The sequence below is a fragment of the Melozone crissalis genome, unplaced genomic scaffold (assembly GCF_028551555.1).
Source record: "Melozone crissalis strain CALT ecotype California unplaced genomic scaffold, PUWL_Pcris_2 ptg000008l_1, whole genome shotgun sequence".
NCBI lineage: Eukaryota > Metazoa > Chordata > Aves > Passeriformes > Passerellidae > Melozone > Melozone crissalis.
In genome coordinates, this window is record NW_026535786.1 from 13,414,247 (window position 1) to 13,441,112 (window position 26,866).

At 40.5% G+C, this 26,866-nt stretch overlaps 1 protein-coding gene across 1 annotated transcript in view; it reads left to right on the forward strand.

Annotated features, from left to right (window-relative positions):
* The window catches only part of KPNA1 (karyopherin subunit alpha 1), a 50,883-nt gene extending 27,765 nt beyond the window's left edge, over positions 1 to 23,118 (forward strand). Inside the window, exons 8-14 of the mRNA XM_054269879.1 lie at positions 817 to 916; positions 1,439 to 1,602; positions 2,740 to 2,818; positions 5,008 to 5,133; positions 18,027 to 18,154; positions 18,896 to 19,074; positions 20,017 to 23,118. Of these exons, the coding sequence (XP_054125854.1) occupies positions 817 to 916; positions 1,439 to 1,602; positions 2,740 to 2,818; positions 5,008 to 5,133; positions 18,027 to 18,154; positions 18,896 to 19,074; positions 20,017 to 20,204 (964 nt within the window). The 3' untranslated portion in view covers positions 20,205 to 23,118. The remainder of the gene's footprint in view (positions 1 to 816; positions 917 to 1,438; positions 1,603 to 2,739; positions 2,819 to 5,007; positions 5,134 to 18,026; positions 18,155 to 18,895; positions 19,075 to 20,016) is intronic.
* Positions 23,119 to 26,866: the final 3,748 nt, after the last annotated feature.

Genomic DNA, 26,866 nt, shown 5'->3' on the forward strand with positions numbered 1-26,866 from the left:
TGTTTTGCCTCCTGATGGTGCCTCTTGTCCTGTCACTTTGCACCTTTGAGAAGGATCTGCCTTCCTGTTTTCTGTATCCACCTGTTAAAGTGTTGCTGGCCGCAGTTGTATCTCCTCTCACACCATCTCCTTCCAAGGCTGAGCAAATCCAGGTCACTGACGTCCCACTGCGTGTCATTTCTCTAGCCTGCTAATTATCTTGGTGATCCTCTGCTTAAGAAGCATATTATTGCTGAACCAATGACACCATCTTGTGTTGTCAGGTCCAAATTACAATTGCTCAATCTCTGTCCTTCGCAGACTGCAGCAGGGAAATTCTCCACTACTCTCATAAAGACATTGATACAGTGGGAGATGGCTGTGAGAAAAAGAAACTGAATTGTTATGCTTGTGGGAAGATTAGGTCTTAACTTCCTGCATTTTCCTAAGCCAAAGTGGGACTCATAGTCTGAGACTGACATAAAAATGCAGTTTGGCTACGAGAGTTCTCTTCAAACTACCTCAGAATAATTTTGTCACAATTCCTGCACCTCTTTTGACTGTTAATCTGCCACGTCAGTATCTAAGCATTTGAGTGAAATTTAGTGTAATGTTTACTGTTCTTGTTGGGATACTAGGTTCCTGTGTCTAGCATGTGTATTAGTAGCCATCAAGGATGATTTTCTTTGGGGTATGTTTTCATAGGGAAAAACTATCATATTTTGCCCTGGTGTATGTTAAAAAGAGTTAGATTTAATGGTTCACACAGTTAACAGGATTGCCTGGCTTTGATTTTTTAAAAGCAAGGGTTGGATTTTTTTTTTTGGTTTGTTTTAGATTGCTTTCAAAACAGAATCGTCTCACTATGACCCGAAATGCTGTATGGGCTCTGTCCAACCTCTGCAGAGGGAAAAATCCTCCTCCTGATTTTGCCAAGGTAAGAGGTGCTTGAAAGAAAATGTGTTGTGAAGTGGTGATAACCAAATTATTAGTTTAGGGTGGTGAAACTTAAACTAAACAGAAGGAATGCTTCATCAGAGAAATTCTGAAATGTTTGATGGCCTTCTTTCAGATAAGTTTTTTGTTTAGTCCTTTGGGCAGACATTCAGAACTACAGTTCTAACACAGTTGCCCTGTACCTTTTTGTTACTGTTTGTGTACTGGAGATGACTGTCCCATGGCAGGACAAAATTCTGCACATCTTGGCTGCTGTAGAGCAGCACCTGGCACATCTTAGTGAACAAATCTGAGTTTCATTGGCAGTTGTTCTGTAGAGGCTGAAGAGTTGCTGTGCTGCTGTTCTGGAGACTTACTTCTCCATGCTCATACAGAAGTGCTGGCTAGGTCTGAAATTATCTGAGTGTTGAATCTTAAGATGCCAGTGCCAAATCCAATAATGACATAATAATAGGTTTTCTGGCCGTTTTAATTTTATGTATCTGCTCTTAATGTCTTACAGGTTTCACCTTGTCTTAGTGTGCTTTCCTGGCTGCTCTTTGTCAATGATACAGATGTATTAGCTGATGCCTGCTGGGCTTTGTCCTATTTGTCTGATGGCCCCAATGATAAAATCCAGGCTGTGATTGATGCAGGAGTCTGCAGAAGACTTGTGGAACTGCTGATGTAAGAAATCTGTTGCAAGCAAGCGTCACTCTTTTCCCTGACATCAAGATTATAACAATAAGGAGTTTAATTAAATAGGTCTTGAAATGTTGTGATTTCCAAAGAGCAAGATTTGAGTTTTAATTTTACCTGTCTGTTCAGTGTTCTCTATTTGTCATGAGTGACAAAAGCAATGGAATTTTTCTTGTACTAATTTTGCTGTTTCCTAAGAGTTATTTTCCTGCACCTAAGAGATACATTTTTGTAAAATCTATAACATACATTGGAATTTTCCTTGTGTCATTGAAGTCCATATTATAGTTACTTAACAAGGAAATTACCTAAAGGATACCAAAGATAAAAATATAAGGAATAGTTCATTTTACTAGAATTAACAGTATCAGGGGCTTGAAATACAAATGATTTCTTCAACCCTTACTGTAGAAGAGTAGATGCACACTTTGGTCAGTAAAGTGTAGCTGTGAGAGTTGAGGTCACAGAGACTGACCTTGTTCAAAGCCATTGCTTCCGATCCAAGGTCAGGACATGGCCTAAGAACAAGGAATAATGGTTTTCAGTGATGTAAATAAAAAGATAATTAAGGCCTCTAACGTTACAGCAAATGTGTTGCTGGATTAATGAATGGAACATATTGCCTCTAAGTAGCTTTTTATGAAGAAGTTTTGATTTGAGAAAAACATTCCTTACTTCACCATTCCTATTCCAGTTCTGACTTAACAATGAAGATGAAGGGATGCATATGATGATGGAAGATAATAAACAGGGTTTGATGGGTTAAACACACAACTTCTGTCCCTGTTCTTCTGTCTCATTCATGGCCTTTGTGCATACTACATTAAGTGTATTTTGTAGTTAAAGATAATTACTTTTTCCTCCCAAGGATGCTTGGAAGTACTCTGAAATACTTTTATTCTTTAAATATTTTATTTTTATGCTGCTGCATGACATCTAAAAGTCTAAATATTTAGAAACTCTAGAAAGATTGCCATGAGTTTAAAATCAGAGTTGATTTAGGTAGTGAAAGTCAGATTTATCAGGGAAGATTTCCCCTGGCTGATAAATGTTCCTTCCTTGACAATGTGATGCTGGAGATGCTTTAGGAAGATTGATACTTACATTTTTCTTTGTCAATTTTAGGCATAATGACTACAAAGTTGTATCTCCTGCCTTACGAGCTGTGGGAAACATTGTTACAGGAGATGATATCCAGACCCAGGTATGGATGAACTTTCTCTTGTGTTGCGCTGCAGTTCATCTTTCTGTTAATTGTGGTAACCTGCTCACCAGTACCTCCTCTTGTTTTTTTTTGAAGATTGAAAGTGAAGGTTGATGACGCTAATTGCTTCAAAGTGTGGTGGTTTTCAGTTTTTCTGTTTAGTTCTGAACTGGTGATGGTTCTTAGGTAGCTGTGTCTGGGATTTGTGGGCAGCTGTGCAATACTCCTCAAGGGTGGGATGTTTTTTGTTTATTTCAAGCAAATCTGGCTCTTAGGCTGAATTTTGTGCTGAGCGATGTATGCTGGTAGTGCCATCAAAGGCCTGTCTCATTGAGTGCTGTTGCCAATCTGTGATGAATCTATCATATATATGATGAAAATACATCGTATTTATGATGAAAAACAAATGTCTGGTCATATTTTGGGTGGTATGTAGCTGTGTCTGGACATTTTTTTTGAGAGGCATAGGTAGGAGGCAGTGACTCCCACCCCTGTATTGGAATTAAACTGGAAGACAGGAAACCTGGTGCATCAGAGGCACTGGGCTGTCACTGGGATGCTTCTGTAGGTCTGTGACTCTGAGACCAGAGTTAAAGATAAGTTAGCAGCATCAGGGCACTGTTTCAGTATCTTATTCCTAGGAGGAAGATAACATGATTTTTTGATTGCTATAATATCGTTTGTGTAGCTGAATTGCAGAGGCATTGTTGTGTTTTTTTCAGTGGCATTTGTTTTGCAGATCAGTCATAAAGAATGATTGAGGTGGGATTTCATAATGTTGTTAAAGATAAAACCACAAGGGATCACTAATTCACATGCAATACAGGTTATTGAATACTGCATAAATCTTAGATTTTAATTAAAAATAGTTTAAACGTTTCTGTTGTGCACGATTTTTTCCAAGGACTATACCATGAGCTTTCCTAAAATCATAGAGAATTTATATAGGTAGGATAGTTTGATAGTCCTGCCTGCAGATTGTGCTGTATGCTAAAAAGTGATACAGGATGCATGTAAAAGTCAGTAATCAGAAGGAAGAGCCCAGCTTTGAGAGCTGATACATTTCTGAATATGAATGCAATGTACAAGTTCTTCAAGAATGTCTCTGTAAAACCTTGGGGCACAAATTTGCTTTTACTTTTTCTCTCATTTTCAGCCAATAACAATTGGCAGTGCTTGAACATGGCTAAAACCATGGGATAGTATGCGTGAAGAAAAAAAAATTGTCCCAGGAGATACCTGATAAAATCCTGAACCATAATCTTTGCTATTTTAATCTTAGTGGGGAGTATAAAGAATTTGAGACTATGGAGTCATGCAAGCAAGGGAATTAAGTCCTCAGATTCCATCATCAGAAGTCATGACCATGATTCATCTTGACTGGAGTATTTCTTGTAAAATTCTGTACCGCACTGTTCTTTCCAAGGTGCTGCTTTTGCCACACAAGGCAAAACTACTGTGCTTCTTGGTGTTTTCTCTCAATTTTTGGCTTCATTGTTGGAAGTTAGAATTAAATTAAAAAAAAAAAGATTGTTCATTTTTCATTTATTGAATTATGTTATGCCCTTTTAGCAGGTGAAAAAGTCTTTCACTATCACACATGACATAATCAAGGGTGCTATCCTGTAACATCCAAGGTCTGGAGTGTTTTCTGTTGTACTTTGGTCATTTAGGAAAAGGAAATTTTGTTGCAGTTTTTCTCCACTGTAAAATTGCGGGATTTTTGCAAGTTTTGTAGTTTTTTAAATAAGAATTGTTCATTCATAATGTCACTGCATACAACACTGGTCAGACTCTGCACTGCAGTGCCAGCAGATGTGGAAACAGAAGTAGTTGGTGCTTACAATTGTACAAAAATACAGGAAAATACCATAATTTTATTGTTGTTTGGTCATAATGTGCTTAGTATCTTCTTGTTTTCAGATCACATTGAAATAATTATGAAGGTGTAATGTCTTACCTGAAAAATTTGGTAGTTTTGCTCTTTAGTTTTCCTGCAAAATTTATTTCTTAATTCTTGCTGTGGGTTTTTTTTTGGTGTATGTATATTTAGTATTAAAAAAACCCCAAACCTGTGATCATCTAATGGAGTATGCTTTTTATATTTTCAAGACATTGTACTCCTTTTTCCTGTGATTCTTTATCCTAAATTTCTTCTATGGTATATTTTGTTTTTCCTTTGTATTCAGGTAATTCTGAATTGTTCAGCTCTGCAGAGTTTGCTGCACTTGCTAAGCAGCCCAAAAGAATCTATCAAAAAGGAAGCATGCTGGACAATATCTAATATAACAGCTGGAAACAAAGCCCAGATCCAGGTAAGCTTTTCAGCTATGATCAGTAATTTTTGTCCTGCAGGCTAGAAGGAACACAGGTGATTTTTTTGTGCATAAAGTGCATATTTGTTTGAATGCATTGTCACAGATATATAATTGCATACAAGAAGTATATTACTGTGTGTAATTAGAATATTTCAGTGGCCCAGTTATCTGCAAATTCAAATAATTTAAGTTTCTAATCCTCTACACATTATAAGGGGGGGAAGACAGTCATGTTAGAAAATGCCAAAACATGGCTAAGCTGAAGAAAATTTCGTCTTAAATAATTTGCTTTGTGCTTTTGACAGTTTCTTGTGACAGTCACTAAGATACAGAAATTCTCAAGTATGAAAAGAATAGGCTACAAAGTTTGAGAATCAAATAATTTCACATATTTCTTGGTTTCACCATTGGACACAGACATACATTTGAAAGTACTTTATTTCTGTTAATATTTCCTTATAATTCCTTTTATAATTTCCATAAATGGGCCTTACAATGCCCCATTATAGTCATGTATGCTTAGCCAAATCTAAATCTGCTGTTTATAGAACTGAACAGTAATAGAGGCTATCTAACATGTCTTGGTATTTGCCCTTTCTGATTACACTAAATGTTGTAATCCCTTCATATTAAGTGGTAGCACACAGAAGCAAATGAGTCCCACTCCCTTACATCAGTCATTACAGTTAGGCTCCAGAAGATCAAATCATTGTTCTGAGTCTGGACTGAGTGTCAGCCATCAGGAAGAATTCTCAGGACTTGTCTCCAGGTATAAATGAGAGATGGAATATCTTTTCCTCAGAGAAAAGTCTTTAGCTAGATGAAGAAGAAACAGCTCAATATATTTTGTTTTCCCTGAATATGGAGTTTTGTTCAAGAACAGCTGTACTAGGGAATGTTTTGCTTGTCTTTCAGGGATGTGGTTTGACCTGGTGGGATGTCAGGTGTCCCCCAAAGCTGCTCTGTGATTCTTCTTCTCAGCTGGTCAGGAGAGAGAAAATAAAAGGGAAGGTTCATGAGTTGAGGTTAAGGACAGGGAGTGGTCACTCACTGATTACTGTCACAGGCAAATCCAGACTCAATTTGAGAAATTATTAGAATTTATTACTATTCAAAATCAGAGTGGGATAATGAGAAGTAAAACTAATCTTGAAAGCACCTTTCCCCCACCCCTCCCTCCTTCCTGGCCTTAACTATCCCTGATTCTTTTCCTCCTCTCCTTGGCAGTGCAGAGTACAATCAGTTCTTCACAGGTTGTTTCTGCTGCTGCTTCCACCTTGGGGAGGGAAGTCCTTGGTCTGCTCCAGCATGGGTTCCCTCTGGGGTCACCAGTCCCACCAGCACACCTGCTCCAGGGTGGGCTTCTCTCTCCACAGGCCCACAAGTCCAACCAGGGCTCTGCTCCAGTGTGGGCTTCCCATGGGGTCACAGCCTCCATCAGGCATCCACCTGCTTAACTGTGAGGTTCTCCATGGGCTGCAGGTGCATCTCTGCTCCCCCATGGACCTGCATGGGCTGCAGGAGAGTGTCCTGCCTCACCATGGTCTGCACCACAGGCTGCAGGGAATCTGTGCTCTGGCACCTGGAGCACTCCTGCACTGACCTTGGTGTCTGCAGGGAATCTGTGCTCTGGCACCTGGAGCACTCCTGCCCTTCCTCCTGCACCAACCTTGGTGTCTGCAGGGCTGATTCTCTCACATATTCACACTCCTCACTTCTCTGGCTGCAATTACTTTTGCCCAATAACTCATTTAAGAAGGGGAAAAAATTATCACAGAACTGCTGTTACAGTCTCTGGTGGGCTCAGCCTTGGCCAGTTGCAGGTCCATCTTGGAGCCAGCTGGCATTGGCTCTGTCAGACAGGGGGGAAGCTTCTAGCAGCTTTTCTCAGAAGCTGGTCCTGTAGCTCCCCCCACTGCTGCCAAAACCTTGCCATGCAAACCCAAACTAAGAACATTGCCTCATTCCTTCTCTTTTGTAGAAGTGTTGGAAAAAGAGATTGTAGTGAATGATAGAATCATGGAGGCTTGGTTTGGAAGGGACCTTAAAGATCATCCAGTTTCAGCCCCTCTGCCTTGGGCAGGGATGCCATTCACTAGATTAAGTTGCTCATGGCCCTATCCAACCTGGTCCTGAAACCAGGCTTTATCTGATAAGTACAAGTGTTTCTATCAAGGCAGTTGAATAACAGTCTCATGTAAATTAAATTTAGTTCTGAGGTTACGTTTTTCAATTCTTTTTCCCCTTCATTGGATACATAAAGTGTTTTCAGAGATTGCAGAGGGTAAATGAAAGTCTGGCAGGAGGCATTTATTCTTTGAGGAATGGCAATAAATGTCAGAAATATTAAACTCTGGAAATATTTGTCTTACATGTAACCTGGAAGAAACAATGTTTACACGGAAAGTGAACCAAACCTCTTAATATATTGGCAAAAATAGCCAAGGCATCATTGTTGCCTCAGTTTTCCTTGGAAGGCAGCCTGATTGCTGCTCTTATAATGATGACTCTGGATTACTTATTCTGTATGACTAGAATTAGCATGAAATGGTTAACTCTCTTCACCTGTGAGGTGGAGTTACTTCTCTTTTTGCAGAAAACTTGCACAAGACTATGAAAAGGCTGCATAATTTTCCTGAGGAATAAGTGTATTACAGCCTTTGCAGGTGACACTTGAAATCTTTTTGGTTTACATTCTCCCCTGCAAAGAACTTTCAGCTGCTGAAGGGGCAAGCATAAAGCTTTAATACATTCAGTAAAGGCTTCATCTCAGAAGGCATAGGAGATAAGGTTAATACCTTTGTGAAAGATACTTCAGTCTTTGCTAAGATCCCTGAAATTCCTGAAAATGAGAGTGAGTGCTTATCTAACATTCAGAGATCCTTATGTTAGGAAATGAGTAGGCAAAACCCAAAAACTTAGAAAGGTGGAAAGCTCTGTAGGTCCTTCTTGTTTGATGTAAAGATATGACTAAGATGGAAATGGGATTGTGAGGAAAGGAACCCCTTGCAGTGGTATTTGCTCTGGCTTTCTTGGTCAGGATTTTGTTTTTACTGCTGGAGGTCATGTTTTTTGTCAGATACAGAGAACGATATGGTTACTCAATCTAACCTTGGTAGAGCTCCAAGAATTTTGATTCTGCTTTTATTGTGGTTTGTGTGTTAATCTGTGGATTAGCTGAATTTCTAACAAAAGGTGCTGTGTGAAATCAGCCACTGTACCACTGGTTTTTTCCCACATCAGCAATTGTAATGGCTGTGCAAGTAGCAGTGCCCAGAAGGTAGTTACTGCTGCTTGTATCAAGGTAAAAATGTTTTTGCCTTTGTATTTCTTGTGTTTCTTCTTCTTCTTTCTTTGCTCTTCATCTCTTCAACACCCACCTTCGAAATACAGTATTTTCTCTCTAGAAGGGCATTTGTGCTTTTTCTGGAAAGTCTAATAGTATTTTCTGAGGAACGGTACAGCCAAATATATTGTCTTAAGTTTGTGTCTTTTCTCAAGTCTGTTGGAGGGTTGTTTCGGGATGTGTGATTGTATAAGGATGTTCCAGACTTAAAAAGAGCTTTAAAAAGCCAGATACCTATACAAGTCATTCCATAAAGACATATCAGAAGTGATAATGGAAACTAGTTTGTTGTTAGAGCATTTTTTCAAAACTTTGGTATCTCTGTTATTCTTATTCTTGATCTACTGAAGATACAGTTATGAAGAGTCCTAGAAGTAACTTGAATTCTAGTGCACCAGAAGCTATTTCAGTAGTGTATTCAGTTCTGTAACTTCTTTGTAACTTCTCTGTACCACATTGTCCTGTTTTCAAGTGTAGGAGTAGATGCCTGTCCTTGTTTGCACAGTACTCATACACCTGGTATTCACTACTCAGGCACAAGTGAGGCTTTAGCTGAAGAGTCTTGTCTGTATCCCTGGCAATCCTTGGTCTTCTTAACTGTTACCACACCTGTATTTAAAAATGAGTAAGGATAAAATAATCTCTCCTTTGTTAAAACAGAATTTGCCTCATCTACCTGAACAAAATCATTAGTCTATGCATGTGTGCGTTCGGCAGTTTTAAAATGTTTTGGGGTATTTTATCACAGATCAGCTGCCTTTCTATTGAGAACAGATTGGAATTGCATGGTGACTTGAAAAGGTGAGGTCAGAAGGGAGAGGGAAATTAATGCTGTGAGCCATTAGTATTGCATTTTCATTTCTAGCAGCAACTCTCTAAAAGTGCAAAAAAAGCCCTTTAAATCTGCATAGAAAAATACTTGTGGTTATTTGCATAGAAGTTCTCTTTCTCAGGAGTCTTGTATCAAGAAGAAAAATGTGTCAAACAAATCACTAGAATACATGTAGGTTTAAAAGAATCCAGCTTAAAAGTAGCTGCCTTAGGATATGTCACAGAAAAGGTTGGAACTGTGTTGATGTGTTATGCAGGTCCAGGGAAAAATAATGTAAGAAGCATTTTCTCAAAAGTGAAAGCTGTATTTCATTTAGGAGTCCCTCAGGCCCCATTCAGAGTAATTGATCTGCATTCAGACTCCAAGCTCACACTTGCTTTGTAGTGAAAAAATGACTGCTCTTAGTGCATATACCCTATACTGACAGCTACAAAAATTAAATTAAAGCCCAGCGTTTCTGATTGTGAGTGGGATATAACTATCCTGGTAATGGTGACATACTGCGAATCATGTCCATCATGAGGCCTTGATTTTTGGAACTGCAGAAAATGGCTCATTAGAGAAAGCTGTGAAGTGAAGCACAGTGGAGAGTGCTAAAAACAGGCTTGATTGAAGAGCTCAAAGTCAGTGTTTCTTGGAAGTAAAATTGGCAATTGCAGGTGTGATTGCAATGATCACCTTGTGTTGAAAATACCATCACAGATGTGTAACAAGTTCCAGAAGGACCCTTGATTCTTTAGCTTCTAGTCTCAACCTAGAGAATGTTGTGTAAGATACAAAATGTGAGGAAGCCTCCTTTCAGCTCCAGAGCTGATAAATCTGAATTTCTTTGAAAATGCCTTTGAGGTATTACTTCAGACGACTCCTATTTAATGGCAAAATCATTGTAAACATTTGAGCTGAAAAGCACTTTAAAAAAAAGGACTTCTGAAGTTAAAAAATGCTGTTTGGTCAAATGTTTCTTGAAGATGGTCACATGCTAAAATGGAGAATAGAAGTGTAGTCTGTTGTTAATTGCTGTGATGGTAAAGGATAATTCCCATCTGGAATGAATACTTGATTTAATTAAGTTCATGGGTGAACCTGTTTCATCTGTGAATTGAGGTAGGTTTTTTTTCCTTTCTCTACATGAATTTCACATTGTGATGAATTAAAACCTTACTTCTTGAGAACTGGTCTTCCTTACAGAAGGAATTCTGTGATACTAAGATACTAGATGCAGCTCTAAATTAAATTATTTACTTTCTTTTCTTCTCAGTCCCTGTAAATTGCTCAATAGTTACTACTAGAGGTCATAAACTGGAGCAGATCTGTTCCGCTCTCTGTGGTGTTCACTGGATTTTGAACATGCACAATCTTTAGCCAGAAATCAGACAAGAATGATTTCAGCATATGATAATTTTTTTCACGTCTGCCTGGCATAGTAACCCACATTTTTGCAAGTTACCAGTTGATCTAACTAGTGGATTATTGCTTCAGAACAGTTGGGATGTTGAAATGCTGTGGAACTTTGGGTAGTGCTCAAGCCATAATCTAGCAATCCCTTCTGCACACCACGAAGACATTAAAATGTTTTGATGAATCTAATAGGTATTTTACCTAAGCAATATTAACAGACAGAACTATATTTAGTGTTGTCTAAGATTGCATTGGGTTACACTCCCTCCATCCACCCACTGTAAAGTATAGAAATATAAAGTCAGAGGGAAGGACTTTTATATTCATCTCCACTTTCATACTGCCTCCGATGCTGTTTGGTAGCACACTCCAAAGGCTTTCACTGCCCTTTCTAAAAGATAAGGCAGCAGCCTATCACTATTAGATTTGCACTCCAACACAAAAACTAAACTCTTTCTAGCGTTAAGGCAATGTAAATTAACATGCATGAAATGTGTGGAAGTGTGTGCTGAACTTTCTTTGGTGGCTCTTACTAAAGCACAGGAAGTGTGGCGTTTTTCCCCCACCAAAGGTGAAGTGAAAGCCTTTCAGAGTGTGTTATCAACAGTGCCTAGGCAACAGAAAAGTGTGGTGGAATGCAGCAGTCTTTCCCCTCTATTTCTGTGCTTTCAAGGTTTGGGGTGGATGTGTATATCCTGATGCAGTCGTGATTGTCACTAAGTATAGTTTTTGTTTGTTAATTTCCTAGTTTGTATACAGCTTTGCTGTACTTCAGTGGATAGCTTCCCCAGTCAGGGAGAAGGGGAACTACATCTTCCTGGGAGTCAGAAGGAGAACTGCACAACTGAAGCTTAATCCTGACTGTGGACCCTTCTGAAGGGTATGAAAGGCTATCACATATCTCAGAAAATGTTCTGTGCCTTAACTCCGCAACCCGTTGAAAAGCTGTGGAGGGCAGTACATCAGACACAATCCTCCATGTCTGACAGTGAAGACATCATAGGAGTTCTCTGCTCTTGACAGGTTAAGAAACTTCTCACTTCTTTTCTAACATACCTTAAATTTTCACAAGAACATCTGGAAGTCTGAGTATGGGTAGGCATGGTAGCCACAGGATCTGTGCCCTATTTTTCCTCCTCCAGAGTTTCTTAACTTTGCAGAAGAGTGACATGGGCAAATGTAGCAAATGATATATTTTGTGTCAGTTTTAAAAACTCTGGAATGAAATGCATTTTTACAAAATGTGGTAAAAGTTACAAGCTCAGGTTTTTCAGAGGCTCTTCTCCAAAAAGACCACTGGAGACCACTCCAAAAGCAGTGCTGGGGACATGGAAAAGAAGTTACATGATTCACACAGAGCTGTGGTTTATACAGGCATCAAGTTACCTTAAATATACAGTGTGTTTAGCTTATGTCATAGTTGGCATAAGTAACCTAAGAATCTTATAATGCTGTTTGTGGTAGTAGAACTTTAAGAAGTATATTCATTAAGAGCAAAATACTGCATTGCTGACAAGGTCATATTAGTTTGCAGACTAGAGAAAGTCAAAGATTAATCTCTTTCAGGTTTGACTTTGTGTTTAAGTACAAAATCTACTTTCAGGCTTCTGCATACCTTATACCACATTGAGGGCAGCAGAGCTAGAGTACCTTTAATTTCTGTATTGTGGCTGAAACCCACAGCAGTCAGTGCTGTGTTACTGCCTTTGGGAGGCTGGTTGGTCTGTTTGGTTTTTTCTTTCTTTGTTTTGGTTTTTTTAAGATTGACCGATCCTAAAAGCAGGAGAGAGCTCAACAAGGTGCTGCTCGTTATACTGTAGGTTCTTCCTGATGGCAATAACAGCCTTGTGTAAACTGGCTAGAAGTTTGCTTCAAACACAGCTTGGAGGATAGGCTTAGGTGTCTGTGTCAACAACATAAAGGTTCATTAGAACTGAGATCTGAGGTGCTTCCTCTCTGACTCTAGAAAGGCAGTGTTCTTTGTACCCATGCCATAGTGTGAAGTAGTTTCACCTTACAAATATTTGCTAAGTTTTTTATGAAGCAGTTGTAAATTGAATAAATAAACAAGGTAACTGGAAAAGAAGTCACTGAGAACTAAAATTTCCTGCCAGGAGGGGGAGATCAGAGCAGTAGGGCTGTATTTACAGCTGCCAATTATATGGTGACTGTTTTTTGATTTGTTAAAGGTAATGTGAGAGGTTGCAGGAGCAGGAAAAATATCACAGTCTAAGACTTATTTGCTTTCACATTTATGTGATGAATGATATGTGGGAATGTGGTGCCAGCATGTGCACACTAAATGTGTGTGTGTGTTTGCATATCACAAGTGATTTAGATGTGGGAATCCAAAGGGGGAGAAGCAGATTCTCACAGGGCTCAAAATAAGAATTTAATATACTATGGCTGAAGACCTCCCTAGCAACAACTAACAACATATTTCGATTAATCATCCATGCAGGTGTAATGAAAAATTCATTTTTGTAATCTAGCTTCACTCTTTAAAAATCCAATCTTGTGAAGTGAAGAAACTTGATTAAAATAAGACAGGTGGAGTGTTTCCAAGAAACAGGCAACCCTCCTAGAGCCTAGAGGACTACACTGCTGGGATACCAACTATTAAAAAAACCACCCCAAACCAAAACAACATACACACCCCAAACCAAACATAGAAAAGTTGACACTTAAGAAGTGAGCGTCAGGTTTGCTGAAGTACTGAGCATTAGAAATTAAGTTTGAAAGTTCATATTTCAATTAAAATTCAATTTCAGTTAAAAATCAGTTTTGATTTTCAGAAAGACTTGTAATTACAACTCCAGATGGGGTTCAGTTCCAACAAATACCAATGGATGCAGCTGGGCAAAAATGTCAGTGTTAGTTTAATGTATTAAAGGATGGGCTTTGGATTGCCTATTGTGCAAAAAAGAGATTTCTAATGCATTTTGTAGATAGCACCTCTGTGCCTAGTAGTGGCAGCCTAAAACATTTTTATTTCTTTCATGTTTTTCAAATTCTTGTTGAACAGAAATCCCTTAACTCTCTTCCTTTTGTTTGAAAGCTATACTTATCCTGAGCATTTTCTATGCACTACACTTCTTTAGTCTCAAACACACTTCCATGTCAGGCACACACATTATAGGAATGCTAAAAAGTAAAGTAATTTGAATTAAGCCAGTCTAAGTCCTTAGAAGTTTTAAGTGCCTCATCCTGCCACAGTTCTTTAGGGATTTGCTCTGCCTGAGGCTTGCTTTTCTTAAAAAACACCCCCCCCCCACCACTAAATCAAATTCTGTTTTAGCATTTACTGTTTTATTACTTAAAAGAAGTTTACCTGAAAGGGAAACATGACCTGTTTCCACAGTAACTGTTGTTCCCCCATAAAATATCATAGAGATGGGAATCCTTAGGCATTCTAGTGTGCTTTCAAGTGTAACTGCTGTGGGCAGGCTGCAAATCATAGGGTGTAAATCATAGGCTGCAAATCATAGATGGTGCCTAGCACTTATTCTGCATTGGTACTTTATTGTTTCCTCCCTTGCTGAGCTTAACTAGACTTTTGAAATCTAGCAAAGATATTAAGGTTAAAGCAGATCATTTTCTCACCTAGTTAATGTGTTTTTTTTTTCTTAAACCGGAGCTCTTAGAGTTTCAATTGTTTGAGAGGCTGCTAGTGGAAAAGCTTTGTGGTGTTACAGGGGGGGAGAGTTGAGAACCTTTCACTCAGACTCATGCTAGGGTGAGATGGCAACACTTAAATTGCGTGTCAGGCAGCAGAAAACATAAAAGTATATTGACTGGTAATGATCTCTCTTGAGTCAGTCTCTTTCAGAGAAGTGCCTTATGAGAGGCTGTGATTCATTGTGGTGCTTTAACTTGTTCTGCTTGGGTGAAGATAGCCAATTTCATTGTAGAGCAGAAACGAAGCAAGGTCCCCATAGCCTTTTACACAATAGAAATAGAGATAAGAACACTCAGCCAAGAGATGGGAGATCTGGATTCAGTTCTTTCTGAGGGCTCAAGTGTGTATTTCTCCACTCTCAAGAAGAGTAATTTTACCCACTGAACTGAAGCATTCAGGCACTGAAGCAATGAGTTCAAAGTTGATTGAGCCTGAAGAAAAACAGTAACAATCTTTTGTGTTTCCCCCACTTAATTGCCCTGCTGTTGCTAGTTCCCTTTATTTTGGAATTGTCTTACTATTTTACAAGTTTTAAGTTGAAACCTTTTAAGGTAACTTTTTTTTGGCAGTAAGAAGACTCAAGTGTTAGTTACTGCCTGTCAGATAAAGTGTGCTCATGTAGTTGCACACTATCATGTAACATACTCTGATTTTAGTATTTATTATAGAAGTTGGTTTTGAGAATACACTTTCTAAGGAAATGAATCTCCTGTAAAAGGATTGTGTTGGGGAGAGGATTTAAGAAGTGATAATGAGATATTTTTTTACTTGTTTTTTTCCACAATAGTAAAATCCTAATGCCCTCAAATATCCCTATCCTAGATCTGTATCAAGATCTTTCAGTAGGCAGTGCTTGACATCCTGGAACACATTATTCTTCTTAGGGCTTCTGCCTCAACCAACACCCTTGTATAGAATTCTCTGGACTCACATAAAGCCAAGTGTAGACTGACAAGTTCCCTTTCTCCTCTCCATCTGATGAGAACTGAAGTTCACTGGTAAAAACACTTTGCTGTCACTCTCTAGGTGCACAGTCACAGATATCTCCAGTACCAGTGTGGGTTCTCTGCTCAGCTGCTGTCCATGGCTGCATCAGGAGCTTTCTTGGCTCCCTGTGCTTGGTTCTGCTCACTGGCTGGTTCAGCTTGAGTCTCGCTGGCAAACCAACGAACACATTTGTCTTGGGCATCTCCAGGCTTGCAGAGCCACTGAATATCAGCACAAACCCTCTGTCCATGCCTGGATCCTGGACCTCCCAGTTGCCATTCAGTCAGTTTGCCAGCAATCTAAGTACACTGTGGTCTTCCATGCCCACCACTGCTTTTGGGGATAACATAAATTCCCCCACCACACACGGCAGGTGCCCAGGCACATGGGTTGTGTGACCTGCAGTTCCTTTGCAGCTGAGGTGCTGGGATCTTCATTAAGCTTTGCCCCAGTCCCTCTAGTAGCTGGCATCCAGGCACATGGGCCCTATGGGCTGTGATCCTGCCCCAGTGGTTGATGCTGAGACCTTCACCTGCTCCAGTTGCAGGTGACCCTTTCATCCAAGACCTGACACCAGTTGCTGCCCCCAAATTCACGTTTTATGGGACCTGATTTCATGGCCTGTTTTGCTGCTGAGACACCCCCACCCACTGCAGCTGCTGGCCCCACAGACACAAGGGGTTCTCCTGAGATCTGGTCCAGTTCCTGGCCCAAAGTGAGTTGTGCTCAGTTGCTAGCACCTAACCTTTACAGTGCTCAGGTGGGACAGAGAGAGGGGTTATGTGGTAAAATAGTTAAGGAAAGATTTGTTATTAAGTTTTGCACAGTTGCACTTGTGGAGGCCCTGGAGGGGCTTCTCCTAAGTTACACCCCCTTGGCTCCTTCCCCTGTTCCTATGCCTGAATATAGGTGCTCCTGAGGCTCTCCCTCCCTTTTCCTTGATTGGGCCTCACCTTGATACTGCCTGGAGACCAAGGTCAGCTTGGAGGCCCCTGGGGGGAGAGGGTGGGACCCTGGGGGGGAGTGCATGTCAGAGAGGAGAACATCTCACAGCGCGGCTGAATTAAACATCTATGGATGTTATGCAAAAGCCTTTTTTGCTTCTTTACCCTGGACTTTGCTAGCAGCAATTCAAGCTGCAACATGCACTTGTCCCTGTCATCAGCTATAAAGTCCAGGCTGGCTCTCTGCCTCTAGTTTCTTAATGACCTATTAATTAGTGACTGAACCCTTTTATTCTTTGTGATTATTTCCTTATCCCTTGTCTATCGGGTTTGTGTCACTGAGTGTTTTATTTATTACTTTCCTGTTATTTGTATCTGCCTTCAAGCTGGAAAGGTCCTTGATCTGATAACCTTAATGAAGCAGATGCTCTCATGTTCCAAATACCCTACAGTGATAATTTCACAAATTAATTGGATTTTTTTGCAGTAAAATACATGAGGGGGTAAAATGCATCTCTTTTTAAAGATACTTCCTTTTATCTTTTTTGATTTTTTTAGATAGCTGGCTCCTGTTTATGACCAATCACTTTCAGCAGTCATGTTGTAAAATTTCAGTTAAGGATACTTTTTCAAATATTCTTGGCAATGTACAAATGCATTATAACGTGGCGTGATGAAGATAATAGTTTTCCTTGAGGACCCCAGATTGCTGTATCAGAAGTGGGGATTCTTTAGAGTAGGAGACAGTGTTTGTGGGCCTGTTGGGTGGTACAACTAAGAGTTTGTATGGATTTACAAAGCAGAAGCAGTGTGGATACTCAGACAAACAGGAAGGATAAAAGAAATAGCAAACAATTGTTTTATTTTTACCAGGTTAGCTATTCACACTAAATTGACTGTAGCTTTTTGCTCTATGTAATCTGTTTTCTTCTGCAGAGCTTTGTGCAAAGGATATTTTTGGCTTTCTTTGGATTTCCCTTTGTTAGTTCTGTGATGACTTTTGCTTGTAAAGTGGTAGATTAAAAAAGTATTCCTGAGATCTTGCTTGGTTGAATGATCCTTATCAAAATGTTTCAAATCCTTGTCATAGGTATATAGCAAAACTGGTTTAATTGTCATCTTATTGCAAAAGGCTGTTTTCAGAAGGAGTTACCAGAAACTTTAAGTTGCTGCTCAAATGTTCATTAGCTTCTATCACTTTGTTGAGCTAAGCAGGAGAACCCTACTGCCAAACCATCAATGCTTTGTCTTTTCATCAGGAGGTTGCTTGTTTTGAGCAGTTCTTACATGAGCAAGTTTGCTCTGTTGTCTTGTGCACTGGAAATGTATAATGGCATAGAGGCCTATGAAGTTAAGGGATCTTAATGACTTAATGGTTTACTGATTTAATAGCTGAGAGTTTTACTACCTGGAAAAATAGGGGAACTATGGCGTTCTTTTGTTGTCAGGGTATGATTAAGTAACTCATTAGATATGGCAGTCACTAGAGTCTGAATGTGTTTTTGAATGAGTTTTGAATGAGAACAGACCACAGCAATAACTAAGGTTTTGAACGTAAAGCTGAAAACTGATTTATCAGTTTTGATGTTTGATAAAGTGACATTTCATTGTTTAATGTGTTATGTTGGGCATGCACATTAACTCAGGGCAAAGAAGTTATTTTTAATTTTTATTATGACCCTGCCATGTCATTTGTTTTTGCAGACAGTCATAGACGCCCATATCTTCCCAGCTCTTATAAATATTTTGCAAACGGCCGAGTTTCGGACAAGGAAGGAAGCTGCTTGGGCAATCACAAACGCGACATCGGGAGGCTCTGCTGAACAGATCAAGTATGAAGTGCTTTAAATCTTTCAATGCAATAGGCTGAGTTAGTGTTTGTGCAAGAAAACAATCAGCCTCAAAACTGAGACAGCTTTCACTGTGCTTTCAGTGCTGTATCCAGAGAGACCATGGCCTTGTTATGAATGGGCCTTTCATTCCTTCAGGGAGAAATCATAAAAGTATTTCAGCTGTAATACTTATTTACATAATTATACCATTTGTCTTATGTGAAAAAAAACCTAAATGCAGCTTTTAAACTAACTTCTGAGGGGTGTAGAGTGTGGCAGAGTGCAGTAACAGTCTGGACGGGAATAGCTCAGCCCCTTGGACAGTGGCATCACGTGCATTGTTTCTCCTGTTTCGCTTATACGGGTACATTATGCTTATATGCAGTTTTGTATAAAATAAAGACTTCACAAGCATGTTAAATTAATCTAATTGCTCTTTATAGAAAATATTTAAAAGTTACCATTATAGAAATATAGTTTATGGTACAAAAAATAAATTATTATTTCAGAGCTATATGGAGAAAGTGAGACAGAGAAAGGATTTTAAAGTTATTTTCATTGTTTCAGCAGAATTGACTAGATAGAAATAGATGTCTTTACTTTCTCTAATTTTTCCAGTCAAGTTGATACTTCATCTGATTGATTGTTTTGATTTGTTTGACCTTCATACTAAGTGCTTAAATGCCTACACCAATTATAATTTTGCAGACAATTTACTGGGATCCATGTGATATTTTTCAGGTACTTAGTAGAACTGGGATGCATCAAACCACTCTGTGACCTCCTGACAGTAATGGACTCCAAGATTGTGCAAGTAGCTCTGAATGGGCTGGAGAACATCCTGAGGCTTGGAGAGCAGGAGTCCAAACGCAGCGGCAGCGGCATTAATCCTTACTGCGCTCTTATTGAAGAAGCGTATGGTATGGGCAAAACACCTGGGGAAATCTGGGGATGCTGACATAGCCACAAACTCATTGGAGCCTCAGCAGGCCTGGTTCTGTTAGTTCCCTTATCACTGGTACTGAAAATAATCTGTTCTTTGATAAGTCTCCAGAGTACTCCATCTTCTACATTATCTTTGTCTGTGTATCAATTGGAGAAAAATGTACAGATCTTCTTTTCTTGATTCATACAGAACAAAAGGTGTTAGAAGAAAACCACTACAATTTCCAGCAGTAGAAATTTACTAGAATTGCTAACATTTGCGTTTCATTATAGCATAATTCCCTGCTGTATTATTTTTCTTTGTATCTGACTTCAAGGCTTGAGTTTGCCCATGTCCTTTAAAGCCTGCCCAAAAACTGGTTGTCTGAGTTTAACTGCGTTGTATACATACATACTATACAGGTTAGGAAATGGAGTCTCCATCCTTGGAAGTTTGGAATACTTGTCTAGGCACATCAGATCTTATCTGGTGTTGATTAGTACTGCTGGGATGGGCTGCAGGTTGGACTAGATGATTATCAGAAGTTTATTTCAGCTTACATGTAGGTGATTCTGTAGTCAAGTCTTCATAAAGAAAGCACTGTAAACATGCTTTCAGGAAATATGGCCCTAAAAGTCTCTTCAGAAAAAGTCTTAGAGTTTGAGGCCTTGTTCTTTACCCATTCAAGCTTGTTGATTTAATTTTTGAGTGAAAGGGTAAAGGCAGACAGAAGGTACGAAACGCATAACGCAGTTACAGAGATCTCTGTAGTTCAAACTGGCTTTCCTTGGTTCTGGAGAGTACAAGTTGGATGCAGGTCTCCACAGAGGAGCCTGTTCTTTCTGAAGGTGGGAGAGAATAATGAAACAGACTGAAAATTATCATGGTCATATCCTTTGACTGAGCTGTAACTTTTATGTACTGCTTTTGTCTGCAGGCCTGGACAAGATTGAATTCCTGCAGAGCCATGAGAATCAAGAGATTTATCAGAAGGCCTTTGATCTGATTGAGCACTACTTTGGAACAGAAGATGAAGACAGCAGCATTGCCCCACAAGTGGATATCAACCAGCAACAATACATCTTCCAGCAGTGTGAGGCTCCCATGGAAGGCTTCCAGCTTTGAGGTGCCCCTGTGCTGTGTGCTCCTCTACCTAGCCAATCCTGTTGTCGAGCCACAAGCCACCCGTGGAGTGATTCTCTCAATGTTTTCCATAACCCTGTTTGCGCTCATTCGCTTGCCTTGTGCACATGCTCTTACATACGTCTGGAAAACTTTTGGCTCTCCGTGGCAGGATGTCCCCTCTTTGGCAAGGGGTCGCCAGAATCACCCTTCTCCTCTAGATTCTGAATCTCTCCACTGTCATCTTTGTGGAGTTGAGGCACCTTTCTATACTTTGAGATATTCCCTGTTCCTATTACAGGAAAGTAATCCCTCCTCCACTTGGCCCCCCACTCCTGGCATCCAAGAGAAGGCTGCCTTTCTCTTGTACTTGCTGCAGAGTGTGCCTGCAGTCCAGGGAGACATTCAGCCTTTCTGAGAACGTAGCTGAATTCATCCCTCATGTTCTCCCCTGGATGCCTCTTTGGACGGCTGCGAGAGATGCGTTAAACCTTCACACGCGTCCTACCTACCTTGCTGTATGTGCCAGCTGGGGTTATTGGCATGAGGAACATGTTACAAACAATGGAGTAAGTTCTCTGGCCCCTGCAACAACAGGCTGCAATGGACATGTTTTGTGGTTCTTAGGAATACTGAACACATCCGGCCCCATCCCGTCTCAACACTGAGCTCCCAAGTTGGATTGCAGACCACTGTGGAGATTTGTATACCTTTCCAGTTTTTCCTCTCCATCCACAAAAAAAGAGCCTGTGAATAGGTTACTCTTAACACCTCCCCAGAAACGACTTTCCAAAACAGCTTCTAGAATGGAGAAACTGCCCCCACTTCTGCTTGCCAGCACAGTATGATCCAGCCGGGCCTTCCTTTAAGATCAAGCCCTTTCTGGCTCCATGTTCCAGAGTCTGGTCCCTGGTATTCTAGTTATGGCTGAAAAGTTCCTGTCTGCCTCTTTACATTTTTACACAGCGTGACTTGAACAGATTTGTCTTCTGAAAAGTTAACTTCTGAATACAGAATTCTTAATTTGTAAAACTTGGAGTGTTAGATCTCCTTTTCATTTTCACGAGACAAGAGCTTCCTCTCCAGCTCACCTGATGGAATATAGTCCTCCTGGCCAAGGCCCTTATTTAACTGAAATGACACTACATTCACAGGATAGTACTATTACATCTGGATCCACCTGGCCTTCTCATTTCACTTTTCCCTTTTGCTGTTGATGAGACTTCAGGTGAATTAGCATGGAACGCATGGTTCCTCCAGGTGACATCTGTAAGGCATCGTTGACTGCATGGCAGCTGCCGCACGCAGCTGGAGACTGCCCTTCTGCTAGCAGCATGTTCTTGACTCTGCAACCTGCTTGGATCACACAGCTCTGATGCAAAGGCCAGCCACTCCTCACTGAGTTCAGCTGACACTGGCACCAAACTTCACCACGTCTGGGGAGATGCCGCCTGATTGAAAGTGGCAGTTCCATTTCGGAGAATGCAACGGATTCCCTGGGCTGTCCGCTCCCCCCTGCATCGGGCTATGTTCTTTCAAGCCATTTTGGATGCTTGGAACACACATTTGTCCAGTGTAAACATTTCAAAATCGCCACTGGCAACTGCAGCGTCACGTACCTGTGGTAAATGTTTGTGGCAGAACTGTCTTCAAGATCCTCATGGCTCCTCTCAGTGATAAGCCACTGCAAAAGCAAAACCAGCCCATTGGATACAGAGTTATAAAAACCACATAAGTCACTTGTCATACTGCTGAAAGAAGCTAGGCAAAGGCCTGAACATCAGCTCTGTGTGACCATTATTTAAATAAAGTCTTCTGTCTCTGCTTCAGGATAGAGACTCTGACCTGTGTGGCCACTGCAGAAGCCACCTGCTGCCTCCCTAGCTAAGCCAGTTGGCGTCCACTTTCCCTCCTCCCAGTTATTTTCTCTAGTGCTGCTTTGTGCTGAAGGAACATTTAGTTTACTGCACTTGATCTGTAAATGGACTTCAATTCTTTGTAATTTTAGGGGGTTAAATTTGGTGGTTAATTTAAAAAAAGCAAAAAAACCCCTCAATGTTGCCTTTACATCACATATAAATAACTGTGTTTCTCTTTTCTTGAAGGGTGATAGAAGCACTGATTAGTAGCAAAATCTTGTTTTAGCTTTTGGATTTTTTTGTGCTGGATTTTTTTACGTGTAAATTTCCAATAACATGTCATTTCTATAAGATTTGTTTAAAACCATGTACCTCTTATTGGATGGTATAAAAATGCTACATATTTTGTAAACAAATCTGAGCAAAGTGTGTGTGCATATATTCTGTATATTCATATATGTATATTCTGTGTATATATACACTAGCGTGTATATATACATATATACACACACACACATATATATACACACACGCATAAAGTGTGTGTATATATATACATACCTATATATCTATATATATTAGTGTTTTCTCTTCCAGGCTAGTGAAAACAATGTGGTGCATTGGCGTTTCCCTCCCCTGCCCCCCAAGAAAGTAATGACAATTGCCTCTAAGTGAGTGAATTAAAAAAAGAGTCCATTTAAGCTGACTGGTGTGCCTTCCTGTGTAAGGAGCCTGGCCAGTATTTGTTACTTTTGCCATGGATATGTGAATTCAGAGCAGATAAGTATAATCTTTAAACTTGGTATGTTTGTTTGAAGTGACAGGCCTGGTTGACGCAGGTAATATTGTTGTCCTAAATACTTAGACTGTGTAAGGCATTTGACTGGTACTGCATAATATTTTGAGTGAAAACCACACCAATAGAAGAATCAACATGGCACACATTAAATGGATTAAAATGCAGCTAACTCATAGGTCTCAATGTAATTTAAATGGTGTTTAATTGAGTGTATTTCCATCAGGATCTTCCAGCAACCAGTTCTTGGCATTGCTTTACTTAGCCAGTTCTTGGCATTGCTTTACTTAGCCTTATTAATAGGTTGAAAAGAAACAAAATCTACTTCTAACAAAGGCTGCACATTAAGTGGGTACAGAGGGGAGATCAGACTTGTGAATTATAAAAGGAAAAGCTCACTGATACAGACTGACCAGAATTACTTGGTAAGCCAAGGGCAAGTAAACTACTTGCATTTAACAGAGCCAAACATGTAGTGTAATGTTACCCATCTAGTAAGTAACAGCCAGGCCACAGATGAAGGACTCTGTTTTGGAGGCAAGTGCCAGTGAAAGTATGAGGATCATTATATCATATTGCTTGAACACTGCTTCCTAACACAGTTCTGTTGGCTGTGTCCCCTGCTAGAAGAATTGAAACCAGTATTCTCTGCTCTCCTGAAGGATGTGCTCAGATAGGGACCATCTCAGAGAATGCCTCTAGCTGCCACTTTTGTGAAGGTCACGCTGTGTTTTGAATGATCTGTTGTTGTTTTGTGTCTAAATAAGAGGCAGCATGGTCTCATATAGAGGGTAGGTGAGGAAGTTGTTGGAGTTCTTGTGTTCTTCTCTTAGCTTTGTCAGGCAGCATGTAACACCAGAAAAGTGTCTCATATTTTCTTCAATATTAAAATACATGCATTGGTTTCTGTCTGCTTGTGGAGATCCCGTCTAAGTGTCTTCCAAATGCCCCACAGGCTGGTAATAAGAATTTATTGCATTTTTTTTGAAGCATCAGGAAGGAGGTGGAAGCGCTGCACTGAGATTTTAACAATGTCTGTTTTAAACTGGGTGTTAGAGAAAGGAAGATGCAGGGCTGCCTGGAATTGCTGTCTAGCAGTCCAGCACACAGATCTGTAATGCAATTAAAGTTGTGGTTTTGTTTGGGCAGCAAACAGGAGCCGTCATTCTTTCTGTTGGTAAAGTTCCCAGTGGAACATGGCAGGCAAGGTTGGTGTCTTGGATTCAGGAGGGTACAGAGGATGATGGAGCAGGTTACTGAAAGCTCAGTAACTGAGCCAGGGCCAGCACCTGGGGCTCCTGGGAAGGTATCATTTGAGGGAACTGCTGCCTAGAGACTTCAGCCTGTTCCCATATTCCTGTTTGTTCCTTGATGCCAACCAAACACAGGTGGTTGAAGACCCTGTGCCTAATGTTAGAAGAAGGGAAGAAGGCAATGACCCTGGACCTACATGTTCTTGGACCTGCTTTTTCTTTTTTACTGTCAGCACCCAAGACTATTGAAGAGCTAGATTGCACCACATGGTCCTATGTGTGACAGTGCTCCTGGCAATACACTTCTCTGCTTCTCTGGGGTCTTCCACAACAGCTGTCTTACCTCTGTGCACTTGGATCTCTGTGTCAGCTTAAAGTAAACCCCCATCTCTTCCAGTATGTTTTTTTTTTTTGCTTCTGGAAATTGGCACAACCCACCATTGGTACTCTCCCATGCCCATTTTAGACTTGAAGGTCTTTCTTCAGGTGCCTGAGTCTTAGTAGAAAAATAAGCAAGACCTGTCTGTGTACTGATATGGCTGTGTCCTGCTGTGCCTCCTGCATGTTCCACTGAAGCAGTGTTGGAGTTGTCAGGTGCTTGCTGCATTAGGAAGCTTCAGTTGCCTCTGGACCTGGTACAGCAATAAGGCACATGGTATAGGATTGATAAACTGGACTCTTCTGGATAAATGGGAATGGTGTTACAGACCAAGCCCAAGGGGGGAAAGAAAATGAGGTACCATTTCAGGCTTAGTATGTTCCTTCCATCGTGCACTCTTGAAAGGCTTTGGGCTGAAGCTGTGAGCTCTCAGTGATCTGAGGCTGTTAAGTTCTCCCATCAGCTGGACTGGCTGCCTTGGCCAGAAGCAGGTGCTGGTTTTGTAACCACTGTCCCCGTTCAGAAGTGCTTCTTGGAAGCCATCACACCAGGAAAGAGGTGGTTCCTTTCACTGCCTTGCTGAGAAAGATTTACATCATTTTCTAGTACCCAGCTACTTGCAAAGAAAACAGTGCAGTGCTTGGGAGCAAGCTGGAGACCACACAAAGCCCATTGTCTTGGGCTTTGGTTTGAGACTTGAGCCTCTGCAGAAGCTGAAAAAAACTCAAAGTTGGGCAGTGATGTGGAGTCTTTATGCCAGATTTTGAAATGGTGGAGATACCAGGGTGACAGAAGGATATGTGGAGCTTTTGTCAAACCACTGGACCAGACTTCAGTTTTTGTGTACATGGCATAAAGCTTATAGAAATTGAAGTAAAATGAAAAACTGGTTACTATTGCTGCTCTCAAGTGTTGCTTTTGAAGTGGTGTTTTGCATATTTTTATTTGAGCTGGCACTTTACCAGCTCGATGAGTCCAAATAGTTTTATTTCCAAAACTAGGAGAGGTACCTGCCAGTTCTGTTCACAAAGTGCACTCAGAGGTGTGTTGAAAGGGTGATATTTTTGAGATGCAGTTTTAAGCTTTGCCATCACCAAGCATACATCACAAGGAAACCTGAAATGCACATTCTCCTTTTTGGTATCATTTAGTACATCCATGACCACAGGCATGTAATTGGGCAAGATTTTGGTTTGGTTCCCACCTGTGTGCCTGCTGGTGTGGCAAAGAACCAGAATTGTCATGGAAAATCTGTTCACATACCTGCAGTGAAATTAAATATGGCTTGCACTGAGTGCTAATTAAGTGGACAAATCTGTGCAGTCCTGCTCTACTTGACTGACAGTGTCCTTATGATCCTTTCCAGCCAGAGAATCTGATGACAGGTCATTGTATCACCTGAAGGTTGTGACTTCTGTGATGGGATTGACTACACAGCTTTTCTGATAGGTTCCATCTCACTGTGGTACTCAGAAATGCAATTCATAGATGGAATTGCAGCAGCTAGTGAAGACGTACCCTGCATTTTTGTAGGGCTTTTAATTATTTAGCAATGCTGCTAATTTTTAGGGGTGCAACAAAAATAATCTCCCTCTCACTCTGAGAAAGTTCACAAACTAATTTTGTTAAGCTGATGTGTCTCTTTTGGTTTTGGAGTCCCCAGGGCCAGTCAGCAGGGCAGTGCTGGGCAGTAACATTTTGAGCAGTCCTGACACTTCCAATCTACATTTCCTTCCAGATGAAGGTAAAAGAGGAAGGAAAATACTTCCCTTGGTTGCTGTGGGCTCTTCAACATGAATAGTGCGTGGCAGAAATAGCACTCTTGAGGCAGGTGATCTCTAAGTGGGCCTAGTATGATGAAAGCACAAACAACAATTTAAAGAACAAAAGAGCAAAATACATATAGATCTAAATGAGATTCATAAAGAGCTTAGTAGAGAGCAAGAATGTCTGATTGACTTTCTCATACTCATGTGCCTCTAAATAGTAAATCTGACAACAGAGGTTGAAGCACTTGTTCAGTATTCCTCAAAACAGTCATCTGTTTCCTCATCTCATTGCCAGCTCTGCTGGGACCACTCTTAGGTGTCAGCTGCCACACTGTGGTTCTCTGGAATGCTGTTTCACTCTTCATCTCCTTCCTCATTTTCTTGAAGACAGGCAGCTCTTCACACGAAGTTACCCCTCACTTAAACAAATGCAGGCAGAGTAACAGGACCTAGACCAAGGAATTAGGCTTTTTAATACCTTAGGATCATTTTGCTGATGTTAATGCAGGTCAGACAGTAAGTTTTGGCTCAAGGCCTCCCTTAATAATTGTTCTGTCTTGCACAAAGAGGAACATGTGGATTATTTGAAGTAGCCAGTACCATTAGAGC